The sequence below is a fragment of the Tenebrio molitor genome, chromosome 3, assembly GCF_963966145.1.
Source record: "Tenebrio molitor chromosome 3, icTenMoli1.1, whole genome shotgun sequence".
In the NCBI taxonomy this organism is placed as follows: domain Eukaryota; kingdom Metazoa; phylum Arthropoda; class Insecta; order Coleoptera; family Tenebrionidae; genus Tenebrio; species Tenebrio molitor.
The window spans coordinates 22624157-22642073 of record NC_091048.1 but is presented as its reverse complement, the minus strand read 5'-3'; the positions used below and the strand labels follow the sequence as shown (position 1 = coordinate 22642073).

Here is a 17917-nt window from a genome sequence, read left to right as displayed (position 1 = left end):
GCCGCCAAAGCCAAAGAAAGAATCAAAAGTCGGCCGCTCTTTGTAATGAGCCTGCGGCGCGGCGATTCGCAGGATTACGATAAAAATATCGATTTCGGCTACCTTTGTCGTATTTTCTTCAATCGAATTACAAGAAAAATGGGATGTCTTGATTTCTTGATTATTTTTATTTCATTTTCCATGTTGATTATTGGTCGTTAGTCGACTTTCAGACTTCAGTCTAGGTCTGGTTCTGGTGTGCTTACGTCTGTCTCATAGATTTTGAATCCTTTAATTTATCTAGTTGATTTTCAAACGGTCATTTTCTTATTAACTGTTTATTGGTAAAATAATGTCGAGCTCAGATGAAAATCTACGGTGTTCAACACCTGAGTATAAAAAAAAGAAGCGAGGTGAAAGTTCCATGGGCAACAAACATCGCACTCAGAAATATCGACATGAATGGGAGTCCCAAATTCAATTTAAGGGTTGGTTAACAGCAGCTAAAGGTAAGAAACAAAGCTTTTAGCTATGTACCCTGCTAACAATAAGAATCCTTCAACTTTGTACAGATCCCCTAAAAGCACATTGCCGTGCTTGCAATGTTGACATTACCGCAGAATTGACTGTAATAAAAAACCACGCAAAATCTTCAAAGCATGGTGTTAAAGTCAAGGCAATTCCCAAAACGACAATCACGAGCATTTTCAAAAAAGCTGAAACTTCCGTAGAGACGCAAAAAAAAGCTGAACTAAAACTTACAGGATTTTTAACGGAGCACAATATTTCGTTTAACTGTGTGGACCATTTAACAAAAGTCTTGAAGGAATGTTTCCCTGACTCAAAAATTGCACAAGAAATGTCCCTCGGTAGAACTAAAGCAACACAAATCACACGAAATGTTCTGGGCACCTGTTCTGAAAATGATATCGTTACATTGCTAAGAAACAATAAGTTTAGCCTGATTATTGACGAGTCAACAGACATTGCTTCTTTAAAAACGTTATGTGTGTGCGTACGATTTTTCCATCCTGAGATGGGCAAAGTATTAACATTATTCTGGAAACTAATACAAATATTTTCCGGTGATGAACCAGATAAGGCACATGAAGGAGCAACTGCGGATAGGTTATTTAATGAAATTCAATCAGCATTATCTTCAAGCGATATTCCTCTAAAAAATCTTGTTGGTTTTGCGTCTGACGGCTGTAACACTATGTTCGGTAGAGTTAATTCTGTTGCCAGCAAATTAATATCTGCTAACCCAGGTATAATTGTGCAGAAATGCATATGTCATTCTCTTCATCTATGCGCAAGTGAAGCTTGCAAGTGTTTGCCGCGCTTATGTGAGGATTTGGCAAGGAACATTTATAGTTTTTTTAAAAATAGTGCTAAGCGACAAGCCATGCTGAAAGAGTTTCAAATATTTTGTAACGTGGATCCACATAAAATTCTTCGGCCTGCGCAAACTAGGTGGCTGTCGTTGTTGTCCGTCGTCAGAAGAATACTAGAGCAGTGGGAACCTTTAAAACTATTTTTTACTGAAAATTACATGGAACATCGTCTTCTTGCCAGCGAAGAAATTTATAATGCTCTTAATAATTTGGAAATTAAACTGTTTTTCATATTTTTGAATTGGGTTTTACCGAAATTTGTAGACTTGAACAAATATTTTCAAAGTGAAAAAGTAGTGATTTTAAATTTGCACGAGAAAATGGCTGATACTTACAAAGACTTGTTGCTTTCTTACATGCAGCCTAATTATGTAAGACAAACAGACATAGAAAACATAGACCCTGCAAATAATTCGCAATTTACTCCCTACGAAAATATGTACCTAGGAGTCGGTATTATGCAAAACATCAATTCTCTAACAGATCCAGTAGCTAAGCAAGATTTTTATGAAAGATGCAGGCGTTTTTTAATAACTTCATGCCTTGAAATTAAAAAAAGATACAACTTTAAAGATCCTGTGTTGAGTAAAATGCATGTATTGTCCAAGCCCAATATTAAGAAAACTGATACATTGTTTTCGTTGATGACTAGTGTTCCTCTAATTTGTGATCCGAAGAATGTACAAGAGTTTCAAAAGATAGATGATCAATGGAGGAATTTGAAATCGTTTGAAAATCTACCAGAAACTGATGAAATTGACGAATTTTATTTTGCATTGAGTAAAATAACTGGATTTGCTGGGGAACCACTGTTTCCCGATTTAAGTAAATTTGCAATGAATGTTCTATCGCTTCCACACTCAAGTGCCAGTTGTGAACGTGTTTTTTCTAAAGTGAATTTAATAAAAACAAAATCAAGGAACAAACTATTGACAAGCACATTAAATGGCATTTTGCTTTCATCACAGCGGATGAATTTGGAGAACGGTTGTGTCAACTTTAAACCCACCAATAAAATGGTACAAGCAATGACGTCGTCAAATTTATATACCAAAAATAAAGAATCATCGGTGCCTGGAAGAAGAGCAGCAGCAGAAGAAGAAGAGGAACAGATTATATTTGAAGAGACAGAAGCAGAGTAGTTTTCTTTTTGTATTTTATACTATATTTTCTATTTAATATCATTTTTCTATTTAATAAATGTTATTTGAGTTGAGTTCTGTACTGTGATTATTACGTGTGTACGAATGTACGGTATAAAATATTAGGGAACGATAATGTGTACGATTGTATACGATAATTTTTAGGCATTAGTTCGATAATTCGCCACTTTCAATCTGGCAACACTGACCGGCTATAAAGGTGTTTTTTTTTTTTTAATTTGGCGTTGAAGAATCGATTATGAATGAACCACTCGTCTTGAAAAACACTGATTTTTCAACCAGCAGATTATAAACACAAACAACGCAAAAAGTGAGGTTAGTTTTAAACTGCTGATCAGACAGAGTTGTAATCCGGGGGTGCGTTTATGAAACACTACCCGAGTAGAGTACGAGTTGTGTTAGTATGGCGTCGAGTAGTTTACTGGTCGACATATTCAATGAACGCTCCCGAGTAAAAACCTAAAAATTCAGAGCTGTCACACAACCTGCCATTTATCGGCATTTAGAGGTTAAAAGTTGAAAAAAAAACATGAATAATAATAGTAACCGTAATAAGATTAAAAAAGTAATTGCAATGAACATATTATCATTTGCTAAGAATTTTTTAAATCACCAAGAGGTTTGTACCTATAATTAAATATGTATTAAAAAATAGACATAATTTAGACATAAACGTGTTTTTTTGTTCGACACTGTCAGAATTTGAGAATTTTCTCCTGTGTGAACGGATTTTGATAAATGTCACAACTTGTCAAAACGAAATGTCAAGTTAATTTTAAAGATTTTAAGCGATTTGAAGCCTTTAAGGGGCTCGTCGAACAAAAAAACATTGTATTCAACTCGTTCGTGTGTAAATTGGGCTCTTTATGGCATTCGTGGGCTTTTAAAACGCTCGTTTCACTCGCGTTTAAACTAGCCCAGTCAGCCATAAAGAGCCCAATTTACACTCGTTAAATAAACTAATATTTTAGTCAGATGACGAGGAAAGTGACGTGGTCAACAATGGTTTGCTATTAATATTGCAGAAAGGAGAAAAACCCATTCGTATTACTGTATATGTGGAAAATGTTGTTGCCCATTATAATTCGACCGAATTTCAAAGTCATTTTAGAATGACTTACGAAACGTTCGAACATCTTTTGTCGATAATGAATCCTATTTTAATAAGACATACTTCTGGTCCTCCAAACGTTTCACCTGAAAAACAACTGCTTGCAGTAATTTGGCTTTTAGCCACACCTGATTCATATAGGTAGATACAAGTTTAATACAAAATTATCATCTGAAAGTAATGCATGTAATAAATGGATAAAGTAATGTAATGAACGTTATTAATTTTTAGATCTATTGGGGAAAGATTTGACTTGGCCAAGTCTACACTATCTGTATGTTTTGTCAGAATAATTAAAGGTTTATGCCGAATTGCACCAAATTTGATAAAATGGCCTCAAGAAAATGAGATAGAGGGATTAAAACGCAAATTTCAAAACTTATGCAGACTCCCACATGCTATAGGAGCCATAGATGGAACTTACATTGCTATTAAAGCTCCAAAAGAAAATCCTGAATCCTATATAAACAGAAAGTGTTTTTATGGAATGACATTGCAAGCTGTTTGTGATCCCTGTTTACAATTTACAGATTGCTTTGTGGGATATCCCAGTTCAGTTAGTGATAATCGCATTTTCAGAAATTCTCACATTTATGAAGGTGTTCAAAATCACCCACAAAGATTTTTTCCACATAATGAGTATATTTTGGGAGACAAAGCATATCCTGTACTACCATGGCTCATGACACCTTACATCAACCGAGGCAACCTAACTGCAAGGCAGATTTATTATAATTCTGCAGTATCTAAAGGAAGACAAGTCATTGAAAGAGCATTTTCATTATTGAAAGGACGGTTTCGAAGACTGAAATACATTGATATGAATCGGACTGATTTAATTCCGGAAACAATTCTAGCTGCATGTGTATTGCACAACATTTGCCTGCTACACAATGATGACTTAATTGACCAATATATAAACGAAGGTCGAGAATTAGATAATGATGATCAAAATGCTGATAATGCAGCTATGGAGCCACATGGGCGACATATTAGGGATTCTCTGGTAGATTTTCTATGGAATCATCGTTAATAGTAAAAAGTTATGTAAGAAGTGGATAGTGGATATTGTTAATCAATGAAATTATTTCTCAATAAACATAATTTTCATAATTATTGCGCATACATTCAAAAACAAACCTTTTCAATAAAAAGAAGAAAAAAAATTGAATTTACAATTTTATCAATAATATTAAAAAACAAAAACAAGCTAATAATAAAAAAATAAACAATCTTATGAAACAAAATAAAAACTTTGATAAAAAAAAAATTAACAAACTTTCCTCAATATCTACTTAATAAGAAAAATCAACCTTGATTTTTACAATTTATCAATTAATTTATCCATTTTCTGGGCAAATACTTGTATGGCTTCTCTTTGAATTTCCATCAACTGCTCATGACGAAATCGTTTGCTCTGTTCTTTTTCCTTTTCAGTGTTTTGAATATGTTCCAAGAATTTCTCGGCTTTAGATTTCCTCTTCTTTATTTTATCTTGCACATCTTTAATATTACTGTTGTTTGAATCTGATGTATTTTCTTCTAATGCATCTTCTATTAATTTGGTCTCCATGTCTGTCTGTCTTCTAGAAGATGAAGCTATTGCAATTGGATTGACATTTGGCTTTTTCCCAAAGATTTCATCAAATTGACTGAAATACTCAAATTTTACTGAAGCAGCACCTGTATTTCTCATACTATCAATTTTTTTTTGGTATTGTCTTTTCAAATTTTTAAATTTATTTTCGCACTGAGTTCTATTATATTTAAAACCATTTTCATGTAATTTTGCTGAAATGGATTTCCAAACTACATCATTTCTCACACTTGTCAACGTAAATAATGATAGCGACGATTTATATTGATCAATTAACATGAGAATTGCCTTATGTTCCCATCTGTTATTTATATCAGGAAGATCCGTTTGGTAACTTGTACTTGCACACTTTGAACTTTCATCATTTGAAGTTTTATCACTAAGAATTGCAGCTTCGGATTCCACAGGTTGACTTATGTCTTCATCCTCTACATACACCAAACAATTATCTAAAATTTAATTATTTCTATTTATTGTTCAATTAGGTAGATAGGTCTAAAATAATTAACTTGTTTCATCATACATTAATGACAACCCATTTTCATTTTTCATATTGTTCCCTTCAGTATCCTTAACTAAGGAATATTTAGGTATTGAAGTAGCCATTTCAATATAATATTTTAAATAGCTAAATCGTTTTGCAAATAAAAACAACAACTTAACCTCATTCAAAAATATTGGCGGTAACAAAATGAAATGACCACGCGGTTGACCAACACAACATCCACCGTGCGCATGTGGTGTTAATTTTACCCATCGCTAGAGGTGGGTTAAAAGTGTTAACTGGGTGCAAAACCTAGGTGTCCTTATGAACGCCCTATCCGGATATTTGGGTTAACGCAGATGTTGTCATAAACGCCTTGGGTTACTCCAGAGTTACTCGAGTGAATTTCATGAACGCACCCCGGTGGTGCGTTCACCATCGACTCTTCAACACCAACTTCGACGGCAGATTAAAAAAAAACTGTTCCAAGAAGATGTTTATAACATTGAATGTTAATTAAATGGTTTTTCACCGACTATTATGTGCAGAAACCAGTGTGGATTCGGAAATTTGTGTCACAATTTGAATGAATAAAGAGAATACAGAAATGTGGAAATTTTTAGAAGAACCAATCTGTCTCCTATTCACTTCATCTGAGTCCTCTAAATTTCAACTGTTTCCGCCCTACAAGCCTAAGCTGAAGGATATTTGACAATATCTAAGAGTAAGAATGTTAGGTACCAGAGCGGTAAAAATGGTACACTGTACTTGAAGGGGAAAATTTAATTTGTACAATTTTTACCGGAACTGTTAGAAAAATTATTAGAGATATTTAGATTTCAACTTTCCAACGTTTGTTCCGGACATTTAGAAATATGCACAGAGCAGATTTTGTATTTGTTTGTTTGATTTTATTCCAAAACGAGCATTCGGATTAAGTACTATTTACCATTAGAGAAATATTGAATGAATCTTCTCAGAAGTTTATAATTACTAGTCGTGAGCGGAAGTTCATCTTTTAACAAATTTTTGACATATTTACTCAAAATTTATAAAACGTCCAATGAATAAAAGAGAAATGGCTCACGGTAATGCAGTATCAATGTATTGATCTTTGATTTTTAATAAATATCTACTATTCAGCAAAAATATAATGTGTATCTCTCTATAATTATTTTAACACAATGAGACACAGTCAGTATGCATATTTTGCACATATTTTTGTGTTTGCGTACTTATTAATTCCTATCTTTAATTGTCCAAAAATAACGTATTCCAAATAAACCAGTAGGTATTTTTATTACCTTACGTTTGTACACATGAATTTTACGTACCATTACATACCACAAACAGAGTTTACCAAATATGCAGAAGTAGATACACCACTAAAATTTTTATAGTTTCCACAAAAGTAATGTCCATTAACACCTCTGGTTACCAGACAGCAATTAAAACTAGTCCATTTTTGACGCAAGCGTAAACTTGTTGTGACTATGGAACCGCACTCATTTAATCCAATAATTCCCACCTAACTACTAACGATTTAATTTGTACCAATAATTACGCGAATTTCCAGTCAACCATGGTTTTTTAGCATATGGTTAAAAACGCGTCAGTTTCTGGAAATTTGGACGCCCCAGAGGGTGGTTTTGACGCAATAATGCAAGCCGTAGTTTGTCGCGACCAAATCGGCTGGAGGGGAAAAGCTAGACGTCTTCTGGTTTTCTCCACCGACGCCGGTTTTCATTATGCAGGAGATGGCAAGGTGACAACTAGACACAAGAGTTAGAATGTTTTCATTATTTTGTTGGAATTACAGTTGGGGGGTATTGTCAAACCGAACGATGGCGATTGTCATTTAGATCAAAGAGGCTACTACACGATGTCTTCGAAACAAGATTACCCCAGCATCTCCCAGATTAACACTTACGTGAAGAAAAATGCAATCAATGTTATTTTTGCCGTAACGGCTGACAAAATAAGCATCTACGAGCAGTTAAGCAAACATATTGAAGGTTCATCTTGTGGAAAATTATCAAGCGACTCTTCAAACGTTGTCGATTTGATTACCGAACAGTACCAAGCTATTTCTTCGACTGTCGAAATGAAACACAACGCCTCGAGCGCTGTAAACGTTCGATTCTTCTCCAAATGTCTAGACAGTAACGGCGCAGAGATAGAAACCAGCAAGTGCGGCAACATCAAAGTGGGTAGTTTGGTCCAATTCCGCGTCCAGCTGGAAGTCGTCGAGTGTCCACCGAAGCGAAAAGACACCAAACAGCTGATCCAGATCTATCCAGTCGGTCTGAACGAAAGTCTAATTATCGACTTGGAGATGTTGTGCGATTGTCCCTGCGAACACGAAGGCATCGAAAGAAACTCACCCAAGTGCAGCAGTCACGGAGATTTCATGTGTGGCATCTGCGACTGCATCGAGCCCGCTTACGGTCCTTCGTGCGAGTGCAACAAAGACGGAACTGCGGTCAACGTCTCAACTGTTAACTGCATCAACCCGAAGAACGGTCTCGAGTGCAGCGGCAGAGGAAACTGCATCTGCGGCAAGTGCGAATGCGAACAAAGAAACAATCCGGAAGAGGTAATGAAATTGAATCAACGCTAATGGTTTTAATGGTATTGTTGAGGGTTGCAGATCATAAGCGGAGATCAGTGTCAATGTGACAACTTCTCCTGTGAGCGTCACAATGGACGGATATGCAGCGGTCCCGACCACGGCACCTGTGAATGTGGAGTTTGTGAATGTAAAACTGGTTGGACTGGCGACAACTGCGCTTGTAACAACAACGCCACCATTTGTATCAAGCCGGATTCTCCAGATCCTACTTTGGTCTGTTCGGGAAATGGTATTTGTGAATGTGGTGTTTGTAAATGTAACGAAACAGAGCAAGGGCGCTACTTCGGACGCTTCTGTGAACATTGCCCTTTCAAGGTATTGGTAAGCTGCTCCGGTGACTCATTCAGTAATAAGACTTTTGCAGAATTGTTCAGACGATTGTGAGAAGTATAGAGCTTGTGTTCAATGTCAACAGTACAAAACAGGAAATTTGACCGAGGAGGAATGCAACAATTGTACATTCACACCGACCGCAGTGCGAGTTGTTGAAGGTAAAGTTTTTCAGCTAAATATTTTGAAAATTAAGTAAACCAAGAATGAAAGTAATGGGAATTACGACTCCAAATGTAATGTGTCTAAAAGTACGTCTTAAGTTGATTCGCAAAGTTTGAGTATTGTGAACTTTGACATTAGAAACATTACTCAAAAAGAAGATGAACATTAATTTTAAATGTACAAACCTAAAGCAAAAGCTTATAAGAAATGTTGAAAGTGATGTCCCTGACACAAGCAGTTTCTCATCTTTTTACATTATCGTAAAATATATCGTACATTTATTTATTTAAACTTAGTACAAAAACTGAGGGCGTATTTATGCTAGCTAAAAATAAGAAAATGTTAAACCTGCACTCTAGGTGGAAGTGTTTATGCTGGGAATTATTTGTGCACATTAAGGTTCGCTGCTCTCCGGTAATAAGAATAAAAATAAAAAGTTGAAAACATTCAACTTTTCGGCGTATTAGGATGCGCAGAGATGCAACATTGAAGCCCAACAGTATCGTGTTACGTGTTGCCGACATGCTGAGTAAATTGTGGATGACAAACAGTGTGATTTACTTCCGTTTATTAAACTCCCGCACTGTCAGTGGCAAATTTTTAACTTTTTTTTGGAGTATACCAATGGTGACATACAGTTTCAGTTGCCTGTACACAAAATCTAGTTATAAAAACGTCAACAAGAAAAGTTTGGTTATGTTAATGGAGTTAATTCTCTTCTTTCCAAACAATAATTAACAATACCGTGCTCCTCTCTGGTCGTTAACAGTATTCTTTTATGTTTCATATCTTTTTCTTGTTCAGTCATTTCGTGTAAGTAATTCTTTGAATGAAAGAATACGAATTTATTAAACTTAACTTCAAATTTGAAGTTTCAAATTTTTGCGCCAACGTTAAAGTGAAAATTACTAGCCTCACAACGGCAGTGCGGCAACTTGCAAACACTTTGACAGTGCGGGAGTTTAGTAAATGGATAGTAGATTTAAAGCACAACCTGCTGTATTATAACCGGCCTCTTCATCTCATTAAAAATGCATTATGAAAATGAAACATTGGGTGGAAAAACAGCGTTAAGCTATTAACGCTATTTTTTGTATTATTGGTAGAAACGGCTGTTGCACAATCTATTATGGCGTAGTGAAAAGCGCAATGTGTTACTAATGCAAAGATAAAAGAGTTGTAACTGAATAAAAAACAATGGCCCGTATCACTGATGACCGTGGTGGGTAATCCATGCATCTTTTTGCTGTTTTCTGGATAACCTTGTTTTTCCACCAAATGTTTCCGAGAAAATACCAATTTCCGCCGATCAGTGCGCCACAAAACGGGCGCTTCACGCTTAAAAAATAATAATCAATACGCAATATAACAAAGGACAATAACAACACCAAACACAAAAACAACGAACAATAAGGAAAAAGTTCACGAATTTAATTACAAACCAGTAAAAAAAACAAGGAGTTTTTGACTTCAAATTCAAAATGTCATTTGAACAAGAAAAATTCTCGGTGACAAAAACTTAAGATGAATAATATCCCCAAAAAGCGCCCGTACTGTAGCGCTCTGCGGGGATCACTCAAACTACACTTTTAAACAGGTCGATTATAATACAGCAGGTCGTGGTCAGCTGAATGACAACGACTGACGAAATTTCGTGGCCCTGACTGTTTTACAATGTACATGGCTACTAAATCTGAACTGCGCTTCCCTTATTAATAGGTACGTATTATTAGCGAAGCGCAGTTCAGATTTAGTAGGCCATGTTATGTAAAGTCCATTCATTTTGTATTGAACTTGTCAAGGTCAAATAATTTTATTTTTTGGCTTTGTAATTATGTTTTGTAAATAGTGACATGCAGGTAAACACCGTAAACGTTGAATTGAGCATTGCCAAATCACATTATGTTGATTATATGCATGTGACTATTTACAAAACATAATTACAGTGCCAAAATTTAAATTATTTGACCTTGAAAACTTCAATACAAAATGAATGAACTTTGTGTAATATTGCTAGCGACACATATCCACAACAATTACTGTTTTAAGTTGGCAATAAAACTAGTGACTTTTATGTCATGTTCCATTTATTTTATATTTTTAATCTTATTTTTGTCTTTATTTTTGGAGCACGTATTTTAGCCTTCTGACCTGCATTATAAATTCAAAGGCAACTTTGAGTAAAAAAAATTTAGACTTTAAAAGACAGCAGAAAATCCAAATTAAACACAAACCAATGTGCTCTGCGACATACTTGCCAAGCACAAAGCACAGTGAATTACTTGCAATGATTATTACTTGTGTTTTTTACATAATTGTAAATGTTTTATGGATAACTGCCAAATTTGAAAAACCGACGTATATGTACAGGGTTATTCTAAATGAATGTAGTCGAAGTAGGCCATGCCCATGTTATTACATTTTTGCCGCTTTCATGTGAACTGTCAGTTTTGTCGCTGTGTGATGAGATTTTTATTTATTTTTGTTAAATTAACGATTGAATCCAGAAATATTAAGTTGTTTTGCAATCAATTTTAACAATATTGAGTTGTTTTGAACCCAATTTAACTCCCGTGTGTGAACGGTGTGTGCTCACTTATTCACATCATTTTGATGGTTTGTTATGTGGAGCGGCAACCATAAATTTTACATTCAGTTTTCACGCCTACTTCGACTACAATCATTTAGAATAACCCTGTGTAATGGAAATTGATTAATACAAGAGTTCAAATTTTCTGTTAATAATTTATTGTACGTATAAATAAAACGACAAGAAGGAAATATTGCTTCATTGCGAAGATTTTATCACAGAAACTTAGCTTATTTTTAGTAACCTGTTTAAGTATGACGCAAGTACTGAGTGAAACTTTAAAATAAATATGTACTTGTAATGTTTTCTTGTCACTTGAATTTTTTATCTGATGATCGATTTTATAACTAAGTGTCACTGTTAATCGAATGCGATAACAAATTGTTGCGTTAGCAGTAGACTGATTTGAGACTACAAGTAAATCGTACCACACTTAGTAACATTCGTATTATTTTATAAAGCTTTGACCAAAGCGGCGCTTATAAATGAGCAAGCCCCCAAACTGACAACCATGAAGACTAAGATGCACACCGTGGCGATCATTTTCTCCTCTTCGGTAGTTACTCTAAAAGAGAAAAATATTTACAACGATCGTTTCAAAATACAAGTGTTCACTTACACCGGGACGTATATGACGCACAGATTCATCAGATAACCATTAGTAAATGCAAATACTATTATGAAGATGATGTAAACGTAGTCTTCGTCGAAAGCTACCGGCAAGTGTGATCGAGGTTGGGCGTTGCATAACATCAACATTGGGACAAAAGCTATTCGAATCACACTTAAAATGAAGATTACGAGGCCGTTGCCGGGCTGCAATTTGTAAAATGAAGACACGTGTGACAATCTCGCTTATTTACCTTTTTTATTATGCGCGCAAGTTCCCTTCCGAAGTAGTCGCTCACGTGGTAGAACAAAAACGTGACCACCGGCACAAAGAATACATCTGGAACAATTCATCTTAAAAAAGCTTCGTTTCCACCGAGATGCACGAAATACCGTTCCACTTATTGCCGTTGCCTTTGTGGGTTGAAATAACCAGCGACGTAACTCCAGGATGAATCATAATCGAGCAACCCAAAACGATGACCATCGAAATTATGTAATACTTGATTTTGTTGAAAATAGAGAAGACCATTTTTTTGGTGACTTTTGGTCTTTCAATTTGTACTTCTTTGTTGAGATAGTGTTGGAAATACTCGGAGCGCGCCAGGGTCATCAGAAATCCTACCAGAGTCATGAATATGAAGAACATGCCGAGCGCAAAATAGACCAAACCGTTTGTTTTGGAACTGGCGCCGATGCTTAGAGAGAAAATTTGTAACAAAGCTGCCAGAATGCCGCAGATTGATTGGCCGTTGAGTATCGCGGCCAGATATCCCGGCGGAAACTTTGACACCATCTGAAAGAGTGTGACCATGAACACCGAACAAAAGGCTAGAAAGAAGAGAGGGTCAGAGAGGGTTCAGATTTTGGCGAAGTGATCTTACCAGTGAGGAAAAATCCGATTGCTAGTGTTGTGACAAAAAATCCACGTTGCCCTGAAAGTGGAGTAACGACGAAATTTTTAGAGTCTGATGAACACAAAGTGACTTTATGACACCTAGTGCATATTAATTGTTACTACTTTTGTAAACTTTAAAAATGTTTTAATTGTTGATTACTTACACGTGTCTGTGTTAATCTGGACGAACACGCAGGTGATGGCGAACATCACTACAGTACCACAAAGGCCGCCAATTGTACGTTTCACTATTGTTACTTTCCGGACAATCAAAATTGTGAGGACTAGGAAGGCTAAGTTGCTCACATTCGACACTATAGAGTAGTCAGAAGTAAATTCAGCTTGCATCCCCGTCCTGTTCTCGGTGTTGAAACTTCCATTAGTTAAATCAGTACTAGTATTACGAAACTTGTACATCCAGTACTAAAAAGAACTGACATTACTCGAAAAACAGGCCTGAATACCGTGTTCTGGTAGTTCAACTTACGTCGGTAGCAGTAGTGTAGAAATTGGCCGGCACCAGCATTGCTGTCCCTAAGCTGTAGAACAGGATGTACGTCATGTAGAATCTATCTTCCATTGTCAATAGACTGGCTTGGTCTTCAGCTATCATCTGGTCGGTGGGTTCTACAAAACAACAAGTTATTGATCATCACTTCATACTTTTTATACATCTCAACCTCCAGTATCTTCGTCATCTTTGTCTTCGCGAGTCATTATTTGGGGGTACTAAGCGCGTAGTGCGTAAATCAAATTCTGATCTGGTCTAGTGAATCACACCGAAAAGTCTAATCGTGGAATGTTATCACATCGATAAGATAACTAATCTCTGATTATTAAACATGATTGTTTTAGTTGATGAGAGGAACGGCGAGGTTTTGTGTCCCTTCTATGACGACGACGATTGCCGCTTCTCTTTCGTTTATTATTTCGACGAGAAGAATCAGCTCCAGGTGAGGGCGCAAGAAGAGCGAGAATGTCCAGCTCAGGTGTTTTTGCTGGGTATAGTACTGGGAGTGATCGCGGCAGTTGTACTGCTCGGAATGGCCATTTTGCTTTTGTGGAAGTTGTTCACCACCATCCACGACAGAAGAGAGTTCGCCAAATTCGAGAAAGAAGCGATGATGGCGAGATGGGATACGGTACATTGGGAGTTTTGCGAGTTGAGCTCTCGTACTAAAGGTTTTCTTTTTCAGGGTGAGAATCCCATCTACAAACAGGCTACGTCCACGTTTAAGAACCCGACGTACGCAGGGAAGAGTTAGATCTGACTTAAATTATTTTCATTGTACATATTTAGAATAGCGCAACCGTAATCATATACTGCCATTTTTATTAATTCACTGTCAATGAATGGCGTGCCATTTATTTATACGCATATTTTTTACAATAAGTAACTGTACTTAAGTCGACATCGTTAGATTGTGATTCACAAGATTTTGCCTTATCGTCACCCTGCCTTCCAGATGGGCCTTCTAGTTCTTAAGAAATTAATAGACAAATTTATATAATATTTTATAGTACGCATTTTGTGTATATTAACGGCGTAGGTTGTAGAAATTAAGATTGATCTAATGACTGTTAATTAATGTGTCTGATACTTCGTTTGATTTTGTATAATACATTTGTTTTAACCATTCCAGTTTTACTGTTTTTACACTTCCAGAACCGTAAGTATTGCAAGTAAAAACTTACAGATTTTTTCTGTAAGTTTTTCGCACATCTGTCACAACTCCTTTTGTTAATCTCCGTTTTACATCAACATTTAACAAGCCCTTTTTTCTTAACTCCCACCCTTTTTCCCTCGTCATTATTCAATTTGTTGAATTACGCAAAGTAAAGAAAAATAATGCAAAAAAATATAAATTTCTACATCACATTAGGAAATTATCTTGAAATAGAAATTTTGGAAAACTAGACATTTTTAAACCAATAATGTTGTACGTGGAGCATCAAATAAAAACACTATTCATAAGCTGTACAAATAACACCTGACCTAGGTCTAGAGATCTCACAGATCTCGAATAAATGACTTTTAAATTTATGGCGACGGATTTTTAACAATCTTGAATAGCAGTCAGCCATGGGGTCTACTAGGTCCATGTTGTCAGCATAATAAAATATAGTTATTTTTATATTAAATGCGTGAAGTGAGTGTTTTTCATGCATGAAAAGGTCTTCTTCACCGAGACGCAGGGCGAGGCAGTAAAAGCTTTTGAATGCATCTTCATACATCAAATATCGGGTGTATCATGAAAAACCTTTGGTGCTATAACTTCCTTATTTTTTATCCGATACGTCAAACGAAATCGTTTTAGAAACACTATAGCCCAATATGCTATATTTTTTTTTGACAGACTGCAGCTAACTTTGTTTTTTTAAGTTGCATTGTATATTTTTTTTTATCTTTATCTGATAGATGTTTATCTTCTGAATACATTAAAATAAAAAATTTGTTTTTAATAAAAAAAAATTCCAAAAATTAAGTAACCATAACTTTACTATAGCAAATGTTCGAAATTACCTCCATTCTCTCTAAGGCACATTCGACACTAAATTCCGAATTATTACCACAAAATGGAAAGAACGTTACATAAGACAACTTCTTATGGAAGTATGTAATAACTAGTCTTTAATTCACAAATTTTTAATAAACCATATTTCATTACAGACAGTTTTATTAATAGGTGTTTGTGGTGCGTGTCTCCGAAAGGAGTTATACAGGGTGACTGACGAAAAACCTTTAATGCTGTATCTTGCTTATTTTTTATCCGATTTGAATAAGTGACACGTCAAATGAAATAATTTTGAAAACACTTCAATACCAACTTAATAAAAAAAAAAAAACAGAATGTGTCGTAAAGACGCACGATAGAAGTGAAACTTTTGTATTATAGAGAAACATTGTAATTATTCATCAATCACTTTTAAATAGCATATTCACAACAAAATTGTACGGGGTGATCAAATAGGACTGTTTAAGTTGGTAACACTGAATTGTATTTTAAATCGTATAACAGGAGTAACTTTCGGTTGTTGATGGCTTGTCGTTGTTAATGCTATACCTACATCAGATATTTGTCAAATAAACCAACAAAACATATCCGGTTGCAGTGTTATAAATAACCGAATTAAAAAAATTTCTTAATTGTAGTGCCAACTTAAACAGTCCTTCTTGATCACCCGCTATATGTATTTTAATGAAGAAAATAAATTATAAACAACGATAACACTAAACAATATCGAAATGCGTAACTCATTGATCATTGTTCATTTTTAAGCCTCCAAATTAAAGAGGGGACAAAGACAGAATTATACACAATTTTAAGGGATGTTTGTTTCGTGTCAAACAGATTAACTTACATTTAAGTGAGATGGAAATATTGGCGCAACCGTTGTGCGAGACAGTGTTTACCCCCACCACTTTTCGTCACACAAAAAGGTTGCCGATCAGAATTTCAAGACCCTCCCATAAAAAGTTTCACTTCAAAAAGTTTCACTTCAAAAATTCTTGCGTCCAGTTTTGGACAGATGAACACCAGCTTCTTTTTTTCAAATAGCACTGTACATTCTTTTCTATTCAGTATTATAGAGATTTGTCTTCTGAATATAAAAATGCAAAGAACTGTACCCATTCATTAAACAAAAGTCGAGAAATTAAAGAGTAAACGTACAAAATTTAAAAATCAAGTGACCAAAATAAACAAGAGAGAAGTTTGTTCTAAATGCTAGAAATGACTAAGTAAGCTCTGAATACTCATTTGTCAAAACAGTTTAATAATAATAATAATAATACTGTTGCTGTTGAAGAAAATTTCCAAAGACTATTTAGTGTTAACGTGTGGTGTGGCATTTTTGGAGATAGAATGGACTAGTGGATCCCTTTTTTATTGATAGCAGTCTCGATCAAACAAAATATCATATTATTTATTATCAAACGAAATAAGCAACTTTCTAGATGAGATACCATTAGGGGTGTTGAATAGAGTCGTGTTTCATCAGGACGGCACCATACCACGTAATGCACGCATGAATTTTGTATTTTTAAATCATTTAAATAATTTTGGTGAACGATGAATGGGTGCTCATAGAGCTATTCGATGGCCCGCTACAGCCCCAGATTTGAATCCATTGGATTTCTTTATCTTCATTCGAAACTTTCGAGACAATATTTATTTGACCCCACCAGGTACCCAAAAAGAGTTAAGAAAATGGATAGCGCCAGTATGTCAGGAAAAACCTCGAAATTTTTTACTGAATGCAAAGGTGGGTATTTCTAGAAGGTATCGACAGTGTCTGCAACAGCATTGAGGAAATTTTGAGCAACTAGAATAGATTTTGTATTGTTTACAAATTTGATTACTTGATTTTTGATTTTCAATTTTTTTCAATTAAAATACATTTTTTGTTTTTTCTTTTAATGCACGAATATTCAGAAGAAGATTCTTTATAAAAACGAATAAAAAAAATATATACAGTGTAATTTGAAAAAAAAAAGTTGGCTATCGTCTGTCAAAAAATAGATGTCGAAAAAAATATCGAATAGGATAATAATGAAGTCCTTTTCGAACTATTTCATTTGATGTGTCATTTATTCAAATCGGATGAAAAATAAGTAAGATACAGCGTCAAAGGTTTTTCGTCAGTCACCCTGTATACTCTGAAAATGGAAAATGTCAAGAGAAGATATTATATTGATAACTGACACAAAAACCAATATTTGTAGATCATTTGCCATTACCAATCCAAATTGGGTTGAAACTGTGAAGAAATATATGGAAGTCAGGTTAAAGTTGTCTGGAAATAGAAAAAAAAATTTCATGAGGTACGAAAAAAGTTGATGTATAAACTCACCAATTGGTATTAATACAATTAAGACAATTTCAAATAAAATTGCCAAATATTGAAACCTTGATTGCCCTATGGACACAAGATTGAAGTTCCTAAAACGATTTGTGATGACTG

General features: G+C 35.1%; 3 protein-coding genes and 1 long non-coding RNA gene across 7 annotated transcripts in view; 2 read left to right on the top strand and 2 right to left on the bottom strand.

Annotated features, from left to right (window-relative positions):
• Positions 1-14590, top strand: part of mys (myospheroid) — a 26023-nt gene extending 11433 nt beyond the window's left edge. For both annotated transcript variants that reach the window (XM_069042635.1, XM_069042634.1), the window contains exons 6-11: positions 7323-7493; positions 7548-8324; positions 8379-8675; positions 8725-8851; positions 13808-14094; positions 14149-14590. In XM_069042635.1, the coding sequence (XP_068898736.1) occupies positions 7323-7493; positions 7548-8324; positions 8379-8675; positions 8725-8851; positions 13808-14094; positions 14149-14217 (1728 nt within the window). In that variant the 3' untranslated portion in view covers positions 14218-14590. The remainder of the gene's footprint in view (positions 1-7322; positions 7494-7547; positions 8325-8378; positions 8676-8724; positions 8852-13807; positions 14095-14148) is intronic.
• On the top strand, positions 7-4431 carry LOC138126841 (uncharacterized). Of its 2 annotated transcripts, none has more exons than XR_011157981.1 (3): positions 7-3155; positions 3508-3824; positions 3879-4431. It is a non-coding gene; the product is annotated as an uncharacterized lncRNA (long non-coding RNA). The 2 variants fall into 2 exon arrangements; XR_011157980.1 differs by having other exon boundaries at positions 48-3155; positions 3508-3788.
• Positions 3502-6383, bottom strand: LOC138126840 (uncharacterized). Its single transcript, XM_069042640.1, has 2 exons — positions 5754-6383; positions 3502-5693 (listed from the first exon to the last, which is right to left on the bottom strand). The coding sequence occupies exons 1-2, from the start codon at positions 5848-5850 to the stop codon at positions 4969-4971; spliced, it is 822 nt and encodes a 273-aa protein (XP_068898741.1). The 5' UTR covers positions 5851-6383; the 3' UTR covers positions 3502-4968.
• The window catches only part of LOC138126838 (equilibrative nucleoside transporter 3-like), a 10714-nt gene continuing 4377 nt past the window's right edge, over positions 11581-17917 (bottom strand). The window contains exons 1-8 of one of the 2 annotated variants that reach the window (XM_069042636.1): positions 13633-13788; positions 13440-13579; positions 13117-13375; positions 12939-12989; positions 12448-12885; positions 12309-12394; positions 12065-12261; positions 11581-12010 (exon numbers count right to left, since the gene is read on the bottom strand). In XM_069042636.1, coding sequence (XP_068898737.1) covers positions 11899-12010; positions 12065-12261; positions 12309-12394; positions 12448-12885; positions 12939-12989; positions 13117-13375; positions 13440-13579; positions 13633-13669 — 1320 coding nt within the window. In that variant the 5' untranslated portion in view covers positions 13670-13788 and the 3' untranslated portion in view covers positions 11581-11898. Of the gene's footprint in view, positions 12011-12064; positions 12262-12308; positions 12395-12447; positions 12886-12938; positions 12990-13116; positions 13376-13439; positions 13580-13632; positions 13789-17917 lie in introns of those variants that run through there. The other variant, XM_069042637.1, reaches the window with a different exon arrangement.